The sequence below is a fragment of the Armigeres subalbatus genome, chromosome 2, assembly GCF_024139115.2.
Source record: "Armigeres subalbatus isolate Guangzhou_Male chromosome 2, GZ_Asu_2, whole genome shotgun sequence".
Classification (NCBI taxonomy): Eukaryota; Metazoa; Arthropoda; class Insecta; order Diptera; family Culicidae; genus Armigeres; species Armigeres subalbatus.
This window is the reverse complement of record NC_085140.1, coordinates 111,029,093-111,046,546: the sequence shown is the minus strand read 5'-3', so window position 1 is coordinate 111,046,546 and position 17,454 is coordinate 111,029,093. Positions and strand designations below refer to the sequence as shown.

Here is a 17,454-nt window from a genome sequence, read left to right as displayed (position 1 = left end):
TATTTGACGTCTCTTTTCTCACATCGACTTTCTCATTTTTACAGTGACAAGCGATAAGTAAGAAATAAGGAATGAGAATTTAAACGACTCACTTCTCACTTATCATTTCTCTTTTTTCACTGAGAAAAATGAGTAGTGTGAAGTGAGCAGTGAGACGTCTCACTACTCACTTCCCACTTGTCACAGTGAGAAGTGCAAAGTGAGGAGTGAGAAGTGAAACGTCTCACTTCTAACACCCCATTTCTCACTTCTAACTGTGTCAAGTGACAATAAGTGCAAAGTGAGAAAAGTGACGCCTCTCTTCTTACTCATTATTTCTAACTTCTCCAGTACGACGTTTCACTTCTCATTCCTCATTTCTCAATCCTCACTGTGAAAAAAAGAAGTGTAAAAGAGAAATGAGAAGTGCAATTTGAGTAGAGAGTCTTCTTACTTTTCAACTGTAAAAAGTTAGTAGTGCGAAATGAGTAGTGAGAAATAGGTATCTCACCTTTAAGACAACCGATCGTTAGTTTTGATAACATCACCGAAACAACTGATCATCATTTTTCAACTACGCAATCCGCTGACATCATCACAGAAGTTACCGTTGTCCCTGTATCCGCTTATACAGCAAGTTTTGAGCGAATCATTGGACCATCTGCCGAGATCATCCCGGAACGCACTGCCTGTAGCTCATTGGAAGCCCCTAGTCCTCCCGACCCAGTCGTGCTTGCTGCTCGTTGCCGCCATCAAAGTCGCTCCGGCCCTGTGGTCGAGGATGGTGTCGGGGTCTTCCACACTCCTAATACAGGCAAGTACTCTGCTTTCAATGAACTTCCGGTGCTGCATCACTTTTCGACTTCCAGTGCACTACATGCCGAGCACCCAATCGTTAGTTTCGGTCGAACCACTGACTATCATATTTTAACTACGCAACCCGCTGACATCATCACAGAAGTTGCCGATATCGCCGTCTCTTCTTATGCAGAGAATTTTGAAAATCCATGAACGAATTTGGATTCACCAGGACGCAATGTAAACAGTGTTTTGGAAGCCCTGGACCCACCCGACCCAGTCGTGCCTGATATTGCATCCTGCCTTCTGAGCCGTCCTGGTCCTGCGGTCGAGGATGGTGAAAGGGGCTTCCAGCCTGTGTTGTCAGGCAAGTACGCTTCAAGTCGTGATGTTTCTTCCCTTGATGCTTCCTCAAATTGCAGCTCGCCTGCGCCTCCTGCTGCTGCTGATCCCGCTGATTCGGATGCTTCTTCAACACCTACTGAAGCACTCCAGTATCCCAGTACACTGAATTCATGCATCGACTTCCGCAACGAAAACGGTGGTTTGTGCATTTATTATCAAAATGTTCGCGGACTTCGTACCAAAATCGATGACTTCTTTTTGGCGGCAAGCGAAGAAGATTACGATGTCGTTGTATTGACCGAAACTTGGCTCGACGACGCTATACACTCAGCACAGCTTTTTGGGTGTTACTACACTGTGTTTAGAACCGATCGCAATCCCTTTAATAGCCGTAAAACCCGTGGTGGCGGTGTTCTCATCGCAGTTTTGTCGAAGTTTAATTGTGTCCGTGAACCTGCTGTCGTCAGTGATACCCTCGAACAGTTGTGGGTTCGAGTCATTATGCCTGGATACATTATCAGCATTGGGGTCGTATACTTGCCACCTGATCGCATGAATAATCTTGATGATATTCAACGCCATCTAGAGTCTATCGAAACGGTTACTTCTACTCTTGGAGCTAACGACAAGGCCCTGCTGCTCGGTGACTATAATCAATCTGCGATTCGATGGTTTTCGGCCGATAACTCTTATCCGTCTGTTGACTTGATCCGTTCTCGACTATCTGGCGCCAGCTGTGCATTGTTGGATGGACTCAATTTCTACGGATTGACTCAGATCAACTCTATTGCTAACTCAAATGGTCGTGTACTTGATTTCGTACTGGCAAACGATGCAGTGCTGCCAAACTGCGCAATATACCATGCTGTTGAACCGTTGACACCTGTTGATGTCAACCACCCCCCGCTTACCTTGGAGTTGTTGTATGTGCCCCCAATAACTTTTGAGTCTGGACATGATTCGGCAGTTATGATTTTCGAAAAGCAGATTACTCCGCGCTGAATGAAATGCTACTTGCAGTTGATTGGGGTCGCATCAGTTCATGTAATTGCGTTGACGATGCCGTGAATTTTTTCACCGATATTATTCATCGTGCATTTGCTATTCATGTTCCGATTGTTGGACCAGTACGAAAGCCCGCATGGTCCAACAACAGATTACGAACACTTAAACGCTATCGTTCCTCTGCACTTCGTAGATACTGCAATTATCGTTCCACGTACAACAAGCAGCAGTTCAATATTGCTAGCAGTGCTTACAGAAGTTATAATCAGCTTTTGTATTTCCGATACATATGTCGCACACAACGAAATCTACGACGGAATCCCAAGCAATTCTGCTCGTTTGTTAGGTCCAAACGGAACGAAAATGGTCTTTCTACGTCGGTGCAGTTGGATGGTATTTCAGCTAATACACCAGCTGACAAATGCAAATTATTTGCTACACAGTTCAAGACATCCTTCAACGACTTCACAGCTCCACTCCATCGCGCCATTGAAGCTTCTCGTGACACCCCTCGTGATGTTCTAGATTTAGATTTTTTCCCATCAGTGATGAGGATGTGTGCTGAGCGATTCGGAAACTAAAGTTTTCATTTTGTGCTGGACCGGACGGTATACCCGCTGCTTTGCTGCGCCGGTGTTCAACTGCTCTAATTGAACCGTTAGCAAAAATCTTCAATCTCTCTTTTCGAGCCAGAACGTTTCCCCTATGCTGGAAATTGTCATACCTTTTCCCGGTACATAAGAAAGGGAACAAATGCGACGTGAACAACTATCGTGGAATAACCACTCTCTCTGCTTGTTCGAAAGTTTTTGAAATCATAGTGAATGAAAGGCTCTTTGCCTGCTGTAGGCAGTACATCTCTACGGACCAGCATGGATTCTTTCCCAAGAGATCGGTCGCAACAAACTTGGCTGAGTTCACATCGACTTGAATTGAAGCTCTTGACGCTGGAAGGCAAGTGGATGCTGTATACTTAGATCTCAGGCTGCTTTCGACCGAGTGGATCATCGAATTCTACTTACTAAACTTGAGAAGCTGGGCGTTTCCACCGCATGCGTTGATTGGTTCAGATCATACCTGACGGATAGAACATTGCGTGTGAAGGTCGGATCATCTCTTTCGGATCCTTTCGTTACTTCATCTGGAGTACCACAAGGCAGTAATCTTGGACCACTATTGTTCTCGATATTCGTCAACGACGTGACACAGGTGTTACCGTCTGGAGTAAGGCTTTTGTATGCTGATGATGCAAAGATCTACGTTGTTGTTAACAGCCTTGATGACTGCATTCAACTACAAATGCTTCTAACCCGTTTTGAGGAGTGGTGTATGCAAAACTGCCTGTCACTCAGTATCCACAATTGCCAAACAATAACGTTCAGCAGGAAACGAAAACCTATTATCTTCAATTACACGCTGTCTGGAATAGTTCTTGAGCGTGTGCAGCGTATCAGAGATTTGGGAGTTATACTTGATGACACACTTACTTTCCGGTTCCATTACGATAACGTAATTTCAAAGGCAAACCGACAACTGGGCTTTATAATGAAAATTGCCAATGGATTTCGTGACCCATACTGCCTGCGATCGCTGTACTGTGCCCTTGTACGGTCAATACTGGAGTTTGCTGTCATTGTCTGGTGCCCTTATCAGACCACTTGGATCTCGAGGATTGAATCTGTGCAGAAGAAGTTCGTGCGCTTTGCCTTGCGCAATCTTCCTTGGCGTGATGGTCAACATCTCACTCCTTATGAAAACCGCTGTCGGCTACTTGGGCTGGATACTTTAGATGTTAGACGCCGTGTGGCACAGGCTATGTTCGTAGCGAAAATCCTCAATGGTGCTGTCGACTCTCCAGCAATGCTCAACAAGATAAATGTTTATGCTCCTATGCGCCCGCTGAGGAGGAGAAATTTCATACAGCTCGGTGCTCGAAACAGTCGTTATGGTCAGCATGATCCGGTTCGATATATGTCGTCCAACTTCAACATAGTGTTCCATCTTTTTGATTTTCATCTATCGCCAGCTGCTCTACAACGAGCTTTCGCAGCGCACTTCAGAAGAACTATCAACAATATTTTTTCTCTGTACCATATTTAAAACAGCACTACAGCATTATTCCAGAAAATTCTTGGATGACTGGAGAAGCTATTTGTCACTTCATGCATTACTATCACCACGATCAATTTCAAAATACTTTAATAAATTTGTGTTTTTTGGTTCCAATTCAAAAAAATTTCTAAATGCAATCCCAATTACCTGCATGGATACCTGCACGTAAAAAAATAACCTTATATGTTATGGCATAAAACCATTCGAAAATACTTATACTCTTCATTATGCCACCTAATGAATGATCCCATATCAAAAAGCTAATAACATTCATAAGTTAATGAAAATTATAAGTTTTGGAATGTATGTGACTAATGCGATGTATAAGTTTTTCTTATACATAGCATTGAGCGCCTGCTTTGGCAAAAAAGTATTAGAAATCTTAATAATAAATAACATTATTTTTTTTACGTTTGGTTGGCTACAGCGTCGATACGCCTATGCTCGGCGTACACAGTATAAAAATGTTACAGCACATATGATGGCTCCATTCGATTCGTCTCATTTTTCCATCACATTTTAAAATTACAGCCCATCCTTACTATGAGGCTTATTTTCAATATTGCATACAAGAAAAATTTGGATGTGAAACTAGAGGCTATTGTACAAAAAAATATGGGTTTAAATATTTCCATGGCGTGTAATGGTGTAATCTTCAGAATTTTTAACTGTTTAGGCTATTCCAATAAATTTTGCTAACATAACTTTCTCAGTAGCTCTTCTGCTGGCTGATTTAAAGCCATTTTACCTACTTAGGTTAGGGTATATATGTTTACACGACATTTCAAAGAGCAACTAATATTATTTAATATGTCAAAAAATTGGAGAGATATTATTTTTTTAACTCAAGTTTGATCAATTTCACTGTCATATATTTTAAAATACATTGATATAACTATACAACGGAAGAAGATACAGACGATGATCTTGTAACAAAACATGCGCCTTGAAAAGCCCCAAAAGTCTTCAGAAGGTGATATTCGTAAAAAATGAGAAATAAAATAAGTAGATCAAAAATATTGTTTCTTTAGGGACACCCTAATTCTAGTAAGTAAAATTGCTCTAAATAAGTGAGCGGGGCCCTCCTTAGCCGTGCGGTAAGACGCGCGGCTACAAAGCAAGACCATGCTGAGGGTGGCTGGGTTCGATTCCTGGTGCCGGTCTAGACAATTTTCGGATTGGAAATTCTCTCGACTTCCCTGGGCATAAAAGTATCATCGTGTTAGCCTCATGACATACGAATGCAAAAATGGTAACTTGGCTTATAAACCTCGCAGGTTATAACTGTGGAAGTGCTTAATGAAAACTAAGCTGCGAGGCGGCTCTGTCCCAGTGTGGGGATGTAATGCCAATAATAATAATAAAATAAGTGAGCTTAAGAGCTACAAAAAAAGTTTATATAGCAAAGTTGATTAAAAAAAGCTGTGCTACAATTTTGTAGAACATTTTATGTCAATAATCCGCAAAATAAAAAAATGATTGTTTTCACATTCTTATAAAATGGGCCACTCTATTTTTCAATAACTCTATAACAAGGGCCCAAGTACATATACAGAAAAACATTGTAGAAAAAAAAATTCCTTAAAAGTATAATTTGGTTTATTTTGCAAAAGGATTAATACCCTTAAATAAAAAGTGTTGGAGCAGAATTTTTTTTATTTTTTACGAATGTCACTTTTGGGGCTTTTCGAGGCGCATGTTTTGCTATAAGAACATCGTCTGTATCATTTTCCGTTGTCGAGCTATGTCAAATTATTTGAAAAAAAAAAAATGACATTAGTGAAATTTATAAAAATAATAACAACTCTCCAATTTTTTGACACAATAAAGAATATGAGTTGTTCTTTCAAATGCCGTGTAAACATATTTTTTAGTCTGTCACAATCGGTGATATCAACTTTTGAAAAAACGTGATTTTGACTGAGAAACGATTATAACTTTTGATCGGCAAAAGATAATGAGCATATTTACCCATCAAAAGTTATTAATCTCTTAAACTCACAAGAAAATGATTTTTCCGAAAAATCGAAAACAATATTTTTAGGGACACTCTTATCTAAGTAGGTAAAATTGCTCTTAATAAGCCAACTTAAGAGCTACAGAAAAGTTTTTTTTAGCAAAATTTATTGGAATAAGTTGCACTACAACTTTGTAGAATTACATGTTAGCTTTCCGCAGTGGCGCCGGGAGTTGGTAGGAAAAATAGGACATGTCCTAAGCACGAATTTACCTGGGTGAGACAGTCAAGGAACGATTGATTGTGGGAATGATTCTTGTGAGAAGACCTCATCTAAGTAATTATTTTAGATGCAGATCTGATGTCTAATACGAAAATATCACCAAATATTAGGCAGTTAACTGTATTATTGTTTTGAATGGTTTATTAGAAGTCCAACCTGGAAATATTTATTGAAATCTAAGAAATTACAAACATCTGTAAACTCGCATGATTTGGTCCGCTAGGGGTTCTGAACTCCCTAAATGATCAATTGACGATCAAAGGATTTCTTAGACGTACATTGCTTCGATCCATAGAATTTTCTTGAAGTTTCTGAGGCAGAAGGGTCAAAAATTCGAATAAACAATTTTTTTTTTAAATTTTTTAATAAAGTACACTGGGGGAAGTGGAAAAACAGGGTAAGTGTAAAAATTCCATTCCACTAGGATAAGTTGAAAAATAACTCCTAAATTTCAAATATATTTTTTTTATAACTTTCAAGCAACTAAAATGGTATGGTAGGTTGGTGCAAAACTGACTGTTTTTGAGAGCCCTTAAAGATTTATTGCATTTAGATCATTTGCATTGCTTTTACAATAATTTGAACATGAACTATCGAATTTTCCTTTCCACTTCCTCAGTGTACCTTACAACAAATGATAAAACAATGAATACACCAATAATTTTAGAACAACAGGCGATCTGAACCTTTCAGAAATGAAAGGTCGATTGATCTCAAAGGATCCTCCGCGGGCAGAGAATATTATGGCTGGTAATCGTACAATTGGTGGCGTACAAATCCGTAGAAGTCCTTCAGACGCGGATCTTTATCACCGGAGAACAGCCCAATCAAGAAATAGCAAAGCAGCAGGAGAATGATTTCTGGAACAGAGCCCCATGGATCACCAGAGGAGCGTACGGAGCTTCAATCCAAGTTGAATCCAAGTTGAAAACCCCATTATCACCCTATGTCCAACGTTTCTTTTTTGTGTTCGTGTAACTCTTTTGTTCCTTAAATTTTATTTTATATCCTTAAGTAATATTAAAGTGTAAATTTTAAGTTTTAATTCGGCGAAGCCCTTGGTTGGCTCGCAAGGCGACCCCTCCGGCCAGCCTTCTTTACACTTTCTAAATATTATTGCTCTGCTCCTGACGGGACCCAAGGTTGGCCCGCGAAGGGAATCCTTTTGAGAGAAACGTGGTTTTCGTCTTTATGTCTTGAAGTAGCAATGTAAAATGGATTATTTAGTCACTTCCCAAGGCGATTTCTTGTACATTACCACCCCTTCTGTAGCAAAGATAGTCAATTTAATGTTTGTCTCTTTATCCTACAATCCTACATTGACCATCGTTTTGATTGAAAGACCAACTGGCAACTGTGGAATATACAATCATGCTAATTGAAAATACAATATTTGTTCTGAAAACGGAAGAAAATTTTAAAAATTATTTAAGTAATCTGTTCGAAAGTCTATTTTTAATATTTAGAATGGTTTACACCCGATTCCTTTTTACACGGGGAATGCGTGCCGTGTGAAAAAAAATCCCTTTTATTTCGAGAATCCATGTAAAAAAATCCGTATTATTTTGAGAAACCGTGCAAAAAAAAAAATCAGTGTTATTTCGAGAAATCGTGTAAAAAAGTCGTTTAAAGACATAGTTGGAAGAGTACCACGATGGCAGTCTATATGGCACCGGATCTTCGACGGGTCAACCCCATACCGGCAATCCTCTCCCACCAACATTCGAATGCAACGAACAGCATCGAACAAAAGTATAATATTCAAATTACTAACCTGTTCACAGCATATTTATTCACTTCCCGTGATAATGAACATGTTTCTTCAAAGAGTCCTATGAATTTCGACTCGAATTTTATCGTAAATCAGCAGTTTCGTGCCAATTTAATAGCCGTTCGCGATTCGGTGGGCTTATCACTGCACTTGACTTCTTCTCAAAGGGCATAGAAAAATCAAGTTTTTACTCACTTCTCCGCACATGAGCAGCCCGAAATGTTGATAGAATGCAAATTAAACATCACTTTTTGAAATCAGTCACTCGTTTGAACCGAAAACTTAATATAAACTGCTATTTTTGCCCGAAAAAACTATTAAAAACTGACCGAATGTAAACACCGGCAGGGGCAGCAGCAAACTAATGCATAGGGTGGTTCAAAAAATGATTTTGCTCCGCCGCGCTCTGTCGATTATGATTCATAATATGGGTGTCATCCGATGGTTCGGGTTGGTTTGAATAGAGGCTTACCGTGCACAGGTCGTTTCAGGTCACTCCTGACGGAATCCAAGTTCCAAAGTGCTCGCGTTTTCGGGGGCACACCACTCGATTCAGAGGCGGCGCACAACTGTCATTTTTGTTGATTTAGCTTTGCTGCGTCGCAGCATGCGTGAAATAATAAAAATGACAGTTGTGCGTTGCTTCCGTATCGAGTGGTGTGCCCCCGAAAATGCGAGCACTTTTAAACTTGGATTCCGTCAGGAGTGACCTTCAGGTTTGTATGAGACTGCATATGGACTGGATGAAATATTCAAGAGCTTTAATTCCATAGACCAGCGGTTCTCAACCTGGGGTACATGTACCCCTGGGGGTACCTTCGCTGGCCCTAGGGGGTACCTCGGGCAAAAATGCGTAATGGCGGACGTATTACAACTCCAATCAAAACCCATTGATATAGCTTTGATAATTGTGTATTTTTATTTCAAAAATTTATATTGTACATAATATACAATGCGATTAATAAATCCCAATTGAATTCTGCCTTCCACAACCAGCACAATGCATATAGGGCTGCGGAACAAAAGATCGAACGAGCAAAATGTCGAATGAACAAAATGATTTTTTTTTCACTAATGCACGGTTGCTTCGTTGCAAGAAGCATCCTTCTACGCATCTCGGAAGCCTTCTTCCAAGCAGCTTGAAGGCCTTCTTACAAGATGCTCGGAAGCCTCCTGGGCACTTCAGAAGCCTCCTTTCAAGTAATTAGGTTGCCACTTTTCAGGAGGCTCGTGAGCCTTCTTTTAAGAGGCTCGGAAGCCTCCTTTTAAGAGGCATGGAAACCTCCTTTCAAGAGATGCGGCAGCCTCCTTTCAGGAAGGTCGGAAGCCTTTTTCAAGAGGCTCAGAAGCCTCCTTTCAAGTGTCTGAAAAGCCTCTTTCCATGAAGATCGGAAGCCTATTTTTAAGAGGATCGGAAGCCTCCTTTCAAGAGGCTCAAAAATCCCTTTTAAGAGGCCCAAAAGCCTCCTTTCCAGAAGCTTGGAAGCATCCCTTTCAAGAGGCTCAATAGACTTCTTTTCTAGAGGCTTGAAAGCCTCCTTTTCTAGAGGCTCAAAAGCCTCCTTTCAAGACGCTCGGAAGCCTCCTTTCAATATCTTTTCAAGAGCCTTAGAAGCCTCCTTTCAATATCTTTTCAAGAGGGTCAGAAGCCTACTTTCAAGAGCATCAGAAGTCTTCTTTCAAGAGGCTCAAAAACCTCCTTCCAGGCTCAGAAGCCTCCTTCCAAGAGCCTCGGAAGGCTCCTTTCAAGAGGCTCAAAAGCCTCCTTCTAAGAGGCTCGGAAGCGTCATTTCAAGAGGCTCGGAAGACTCCTTTCAAGAGGCTCGGAAGCCTTCTTTCAAAAGGCTCGGAAGCCTCCTTTCAATATCTTTTCAAGACCCTTAGAAGCCTCCTTTCAATATCTTTTCAAGAGGGTCAGAAGCCTACTTTCAAGAGCATCAGAAGTCTTCTTTCAAGAGGCTCAAAAACCTCCTTCCAGGCTCAGAAGCCTCCTTCCAAGAGCCTCGGAAGGCTCCTTTCAAGAGGCTCAAAAGCCTCCTTCTAAGAGGCTCGGAAGCGTCATTTCAAGAGGCTCGGAAGACTCCTTTCAAGAGGCTCGGAAGCCTTCTTTCAAAAGGCTCGGAAGCCTTCTTTCAAGAGGCTCGGAAGCCTCTTTTCAAGAGGTTTGGAAGTCTCCTTTCAAGATCCTTTCAAGAGGCTCAAAAACCTCCTTCCAGGCCCAGAAGTCTCATTTCAATAGGCTCAAAAGCCTCCTTCCAAAAGGCTCGGAAGGCTCCTTTTAAGAGGCTCGTTTTTTCAAGAGGCTCAGAAGCCTCCTCCTTTCAAGAGGCTCGGAAGGCTCCTTTCGAGAGGCTCGGAAGCCTATTTTCTAGAGGCACGGAAGCTCCCATTCAAGAGGCTCAGAATCCTTCTTTCAGAGGCTCAGAAGTCTACTTTCAAGTGGTTCGGAAACCTCCTTTCAAGAGGCTTGGAAGCGTCGTTTTAAGCTGCAAAGGAAACCTCCTTTTCAGTGGCTCAAAAACCGCCTTCAAGAGGCTCGGAAGCCTCTCTACAAGAGGCTCAGAAGCCTCTAATGAAGAGGCGAGCAAGTCTACTTCAAAGGGATTCAAAAGCTTACAGGAGCTTCCCTTCAAAGGGCTCGGTATTATTCTTTCAAAAGGATTGGAAGCCTAATTTCGAGAGGGGGTACCTCAATTAATGCAAAAGTTCCAAGGGGTACCTCTCAAGAAAAAGGTTGAGAACCGCTGCCATAGACAATGGTTGGTTCAATGGTTGGGAGTCGATTTTAATCGAGGTTGCGGATCTTTAGCATGATAATTAGGTTTATTTTTTGCGTTACATAATCAATGGATCTTTCCTGCTATGCGGTTTTCGTTCAGAGAAATCTCCGGAATGTTGCTATAAGCTATGTGAGTTCTCTTTTCGCTAGCGTTTGGAGGGAGGCGCTGTAGCCAGTGTAATGAAAGGTTTAGTTTCTCATACTAGTTTTCATACAAACTTGAACCGGCTAGTGTTCAACCAGCATGGGACGGAATCGAGTGAGCGTGGTGGAGCTGGGTCGTGTTTTGAACCACCCTACTAATATTCTTTGTTGTTTATAAATACGACACCAATACTACTACAGTATATGACAGTTTTTATTGTACCAATACTTTCAAAGCTTTGTTTTGGTACTCAACCCACCTTCACCTTAAAAAAATCCGTCTAAAAAAAGAATCGGGTAATGTAAAATGTGCATCGAATACTCAATAGCAGAACTGTTTCCCAAATTATCATTTTTCCTATTTGTCCTACCCACGACTTGGAACGTGAATGCGCCTCTGTTTTTCCGGGAAATAAAACAAAAAATATTTTTTTCTTATTTTTATATCGTCTGCATGTTGCGGGACCAAAGCTGGTTACGTAATCCGTAGAAGGCGATATTCGCACCAGCAATACGTATGCAGGAGCATATATATGCTCCTGCATACGTATTGCTGCTGCGAATAGCATATGCGACCGTGTGACTTTGCAAGTTGTACTCCCGGAATTTATCAAGGTTCATCCGCAGGCTAAACATCTGATCCATCGTTGATCGGCCCTCACGAAAACCTGCCTGGTATTCGCCGACGAAGGACTTCTTAAGTGGTCTCAGTCTGTTAAGCATGATACGCGACAGAATGTTGTACGCCGAGTTGAAAAGGGTGATCACTCTATAATTGGCACATTCTAGTCTGTGTCCTTTCTTATAGATTAGTGATGAACTTCATACACGAAAAAATCACGTTAATAAAGAAATTTAAAAAAAAATCTTATAGATTGGGCATATGAGGCCATCCAACCAGCCGGCAGCCGGCATTCTCCCATATTCTCTGGATAATGTGGTGGAACGATTGATGCAGCTGCTTACTTCCGTTTTTGAGAAGCTCTACCGGAATCTAGTCCTTCCTAGTAGCTCAACTGTTTTTCAATTCGTTTAGAGCCTTCTTTACCTCTTCCAGCGTTGAAGGTTCCACAGCTTGACCGTCGCCGACTATGTCCATTCTGCTCCTTAATATGTACACCTTAATTTTCACCGTTCAACAAATCTTCGAAATGCTCCTTCCACCGGGCTGCCGAGATAGTCTTGTCTGTCAGCAAATTCCTCTCTCGATCATTGCACATGGCGCGCACTGGCGCAGCCTTATGACGCGGGCCAATGGTGGATTTATTTATTTTCTTCTCTGTTTATTCTTTTCTTTCTCTCTGTACAAGAGCGGAACATGTACGTGGGTAGTGTTGCCATCAGATTTTCTATTTTGAAATTATTACCCTCTTCCAGTGTTTCGGATTAGTAGAAAATTTTATAATACACGAGTTTGGATGAAAAAAAAGTATTTGGCATACTATACTTTTATTACGATGGCGGAAAATAATTGGTAAAATTAGTTTTATTGACTGCAATTCTGGAGTTTCTTTTTGAATACTTTTTGCCTTTCTCGTATACAAAGTATACGCACAGACAAACAGACATAACACTCATGAAATTCTCATCGTTCACTGATTTACCGGTCATTTTAAATAATCATTAGTTGGCCAATCGGTCACAAGTGGCGTGCGCATCGCATTTGCTCGAGTTTGACGTTTGCTCACTAACGCCATCTGGTTTGAGATTTGCCCAACTAAGTGAAACCAACAGATGTCGTTAGTGTTTGAACGACGATGAATTTGATGAGTGAATGTTCAATGTGTTATGTCTGTTTGTCTGTGGTATACGTAAAGGCTATATGTTCGCTCAAAAAACGAACTTTTTATAGGAGGCTTGATGACTCAGTTCGAGGAATTGAAGTGATGTCTGTGAGTATGTATGTATGTGTGTATGTGTGTGCGTAAACTAATCTCACTCATTCTTAAGGCACTTGTCCTTAACCACAACATGTTGCATTCGACGCGGAATCTTGTCGCATTGTTTCGTATGGTCCGATGGTCTTACGGCCAATTATGGCCATAATATATTTTTTCACAAAAAAAAATTCTCACGTTTTATGCACTTTTCTTAACTGATTTGCTCGCAACAAGTTTCATTCGACGCAGAATCTTATCCCATTGTTTTCTATTGAAAATTTGACAGATCGGACTATGGGTTTCGAAATTATGGCCACACGTACAAAATTCTCACTCATTTTTCAGGCACTAATCCTTAACCGATTTGCTCGCCACAGAATCCTGTCCCATTGTTTCCTATTGGAAATTCGACAGATCGGACTATGAGCTCAGAAGTTATGGTCAAAATACTATTTTCATATCACACAAGAACGGCTCCAACACCGCTAGGTGGATTAACCTGGGTTTTAAGTTTTGCAATCAATATTGCTTCCATCTAGTGCGTAGTGGAAAAAAAGTGAAAAAATGTAGTGAAAGTAAATGTAAATGCATGAATTTTAATGACGATGCTTCGTACCTTCACCAAGAGTGAAAGACGATGGATTTTCCTTCGTCGTATGGATAAGGTAGGAAATCGTGCAGATTATCTGAATTGCAAAGTTTGTTTGAAGTGTTTTTCAAGAAAATAACGTCGGAATGTAACAGGAATAAGCTCAGATCATAGGGTACACACCTTGTGATAAGTTCGTTGTTTTAAACTATCATTTGCGAGTATTAAGTGAATTAGAATTTGATACGACGGGAATTAGCGCCATGGACGAATTAGCGCGTAACCCTAGTTTGATTTATTTTCAGTGCAATAATTTAACAAACGTTTGAATTTCCACATGAGGAGCCTTCGGTTGGAACAATTGAACTCCACGTTCGTCTCTATAATCCGAGTATGGAAGCCTTGCGACGCACTCCATGCCCACTTTTTCTGCAATTCTAGCCGAGTAGTAGCTCGAACAGTCTGCACTCGCCACCGCATAGCCTAGTTGTTTAGCCCTCGCAAATTGCTCTTCGAACAGTCGGGAGCCAATCGATTGTCCTCGGTAATCCGGATGCACCGCCACAATTTCAATATCGTAGCACTTTGGTACGTTGAACCGTTGCAGAACGTTAACCGTCTGTTGAAGGTGAGCCAAAAGCTTCAAACTATCTCGCCATTTTTCAGTTTTGGCCTGTTTCGCCGCTTCCAGTAAATCATTCACATATTCCTGGTTAATCGGATTGGCAATCGATACTCCCACAAGCTGATTCTCGCATGATGGATCCACGGCTTTCACGGCCATCCCCTGGAGCAGGAAGGACACGGAGAACTCCACATCGTCAACCGCTGGGCTACTGTCGTAGATGTACGAACTGTTCATTGGTTCGTCCTTGTAGTAATGCTCGATGACGAAAGCCAACACCGAGTCATAGTCCGTCGGCTCCGCTACACTAAACTTTAAGTTGCTTGAGTAACAGGCAATCCGATCCATTACTGCGAAAGGAGGTTATACACTAGGTCAGTAATTATTCAATTTTTCGAGATGGCAGTGGTGTCTGACTTTTATCTCGGTATGATTACGAGCTTCTTGCTATCACTTTATTGGGGTGTGCACTTATGTATTGCCTAAGTTATCGCAAGTTCCCTGTGTGCGAAACACACACGGTATGAATTCATGATGCATCGAATGTGCATAAACAGTCCGAAATAATTTTTTGGAACGATTTATTGAGGTGTGTTCACGGCAGCAACATAAAATTTCTATGAAGAATTAGAAATTAGGAAATTGCCAATAAAGAAATCAGGGTGTGAACAATAAATAAATGTACAACTTCCACAAATAATGCAAAATTTCCATTAACAAATGAATTTTTTTGACTAAACCTAATTTTTATGGAATATTTTTAATTTTTCAAGGGGAGTTTTTTTTAAGGTCTGTGTTTACTTATAGGAGCGCTTGCAACTAAAACAACAATTCATAGTTACCGTTTTGACTCAAATTCTGAACACTCGTTTTCAAATGGCCATTTTGGCTTCATTCGTATAATTCTCTCCATAAGATCTTGAATTAATTTGTAATCTAATCATCAGAACTGAAAACCGGAATTTTTAGTTTTAGGGTGCCAAAACGCTAGTGTTCGGAATATGAGTCATGTTCGAGATTTGAGCCAAAACGGTACTAACGACTACTAGTAATCAAGAATATAAAGCCCTAATTAATCATCCTAGATTTAGATATTAGCTCTACCTTTGGTATTGTCAAGAATTCAGCGTATGGTATTGTATTTAATAGCATCGTCAACTTTCTTTTCAGTAGGTTCTCATGTTCACTGTGAATGATACAACATATATCGGAATTGACCATAACTCGAAAGAATCAACCTTGAAAGCACAAAACTGGAGTAGCTGTTTCGAAATCGTTGTCAACAGTTTTGGCACTAAATAAAACAAGCATGATGTATAGAAACCAAAAGAGGTTTTCTCAAATGTTGATGTATGACTAGACAGTAGACATCCATTCTCCCCCGTAAACATAATCGAACGGTTTTAAGCACTCTATTAGCACGGATTTGGGCCATAAATTGTAGGTGCCCGTTTGCTCCTCAGTCATCTCACACTTTCATCATTTGCTTCGTAAATGCGCCGGAACCGGTACTGTCTGATGCCACTGTTGTAGAGAAGGCAATAAAAATCGACCGCCACCATCGAATCGTTCATCACACCCTTGTGCCACACGCCGGAAATATCCGTAAGAAGTCCAAACAAAAAGAGGACTCCCCGCATTTCGGTCCGATCAGCACAGATAGCCAAATATATTACAATCGCTCCCCGAGTTCCACTTGTTTGAATGTCCCGGGAAAGCATTTGCGCTGATGATGAAGAATTTTCCAGGATGAATTTTCGGTAGAGCACATGTGCCGTCACGGAGCAGCAAACGCCTGTTTCCGGGATGGACGGGGATAAAGAGAAAAGCCAAAATCTGCTGACCAGCAAATAGCCCATCTCTGCAAGTTGCTGCCGCCGGTGTTGATGCCCGGCCTATCAAGATAGGTACCGCCATAAAAATGGTCTTTATCTTCCGCCTGTGTTCCTTGCCGGATTTTGCGGAAGAGATTTTCATGCTGCGCTGCCATTTCTGTTCTGAGGGATGGATAGTTGTTGCCAGTTCTACGAATCCACGAGAAAATTCAACTGGTGATCCAATTTCATATTACGACTGCGATGTTCATCAACGTTGATACAATTCGCATTCCATCACTGCCGCCAGCTGTGCTGAAGTCGCACGCTGCAGGAAATAAGAACATGTTATTTATGGCCGTAAACAAGTTCAACCCGCAGGACGATGTCTGTTGATGGTCCATTCGGCATCCACCCCGTCCCAACACCTCCCAAATAGTGGTGACTGTGTGTTAGTGCCCCAGAAGATCTCGATCCAGAAGGAAACCCATTTGCGAAGTGAGACGATTAAATCGAGTGTATTGCCGGACTCATGTGCTACCATCATCTGGCAGTCGAGAATGACCGACGATGGTGTGGGGGATGGCTGTCGGCAGGACATTCCCGGAACCCATGCTGGGCTTTCGTCATCCAGCATTGGACGATAAATCATTTTTATCTCGCATTATTTCATTACTTCCCCGTACATATATGAATACGCGAGGAGCGCTTAAGTAAGGGGGTTCGTTCAACACCCCGCAGGAACGAATTTTGTCTCATTCGAAGGGGATAAAAACTTGCTGGCGGAATAGACACCGGAAAAAGATTTCCGAAAATGTCAGCAGAAAAAACTTTTCCAGATTGGTGACGACGGATAATGCTGGTGATGTTTTTGGATGTAGGATTTTTTCTAGGGCTGTTATCACTAGACTAGAGCGTGAGGACATTAGTCCGGGGTTTCCTACAATATCAGGTTTATCAGAAGTCATCCATAAAGCACCGTAACTAATTAGCTTTTGATTGAATATAAACAAAAAACAAGATGAATCATTGTTCGTCAGCGTTATTGAACTTTAGCTTCGTCTTTAATTTGATGCTTTTGTTCTAGTTGAGCATATCCTGGCATTAGAGAAGAAACTAATTTATGAAAAGTTCAATAGGAAGTAAAAAAATGAAATAGTTTAAATTATTGAAGACTTAGTAATAATAGCAGCAAAATGTCTAATGGCGAACATAATTATTAAAAACTAGAATCATTTCTCAAGTTTTAGTTAGTAAATATAGCTGGTCAGAGGACAGTGTTGTCTATCACTTCCTGAAATGAAAACTGTAATATTTTCATCATTCAAACAATTGTAGTTTAGTTTAGTTTAGGTTTGACTGACTGTACATAT

General features: G+C 41.0%; 1 protein-coding gene across 1 annotated transcript; it reads right to left on the bottom strand.

Annotated features, from left to right (window-relative positions):
• Positions 1 to 13,914: 13,914 nt before the first annotated feature.
• On the bottom strand, positions 13,915 to 14,657 carry LOC134214943 (arylalkylamine N-acetyltransferase 1-like). The gene has a single exon (XM_062694217.1). The coding sequence runs from the start codon at positions 14,613 to 14,615 to the stop codon at positions 13,944 to 13,946; it is 672 nt and encodes a 223-aa protein (XP_062550201.1). The 5' UTR covers positions 14,616 to 14,657; the 3' UTR covers positions 13,915 to 13,943.
• Positions 14,658 to 17,454: the final 2,797 nt, after the last annotated feature.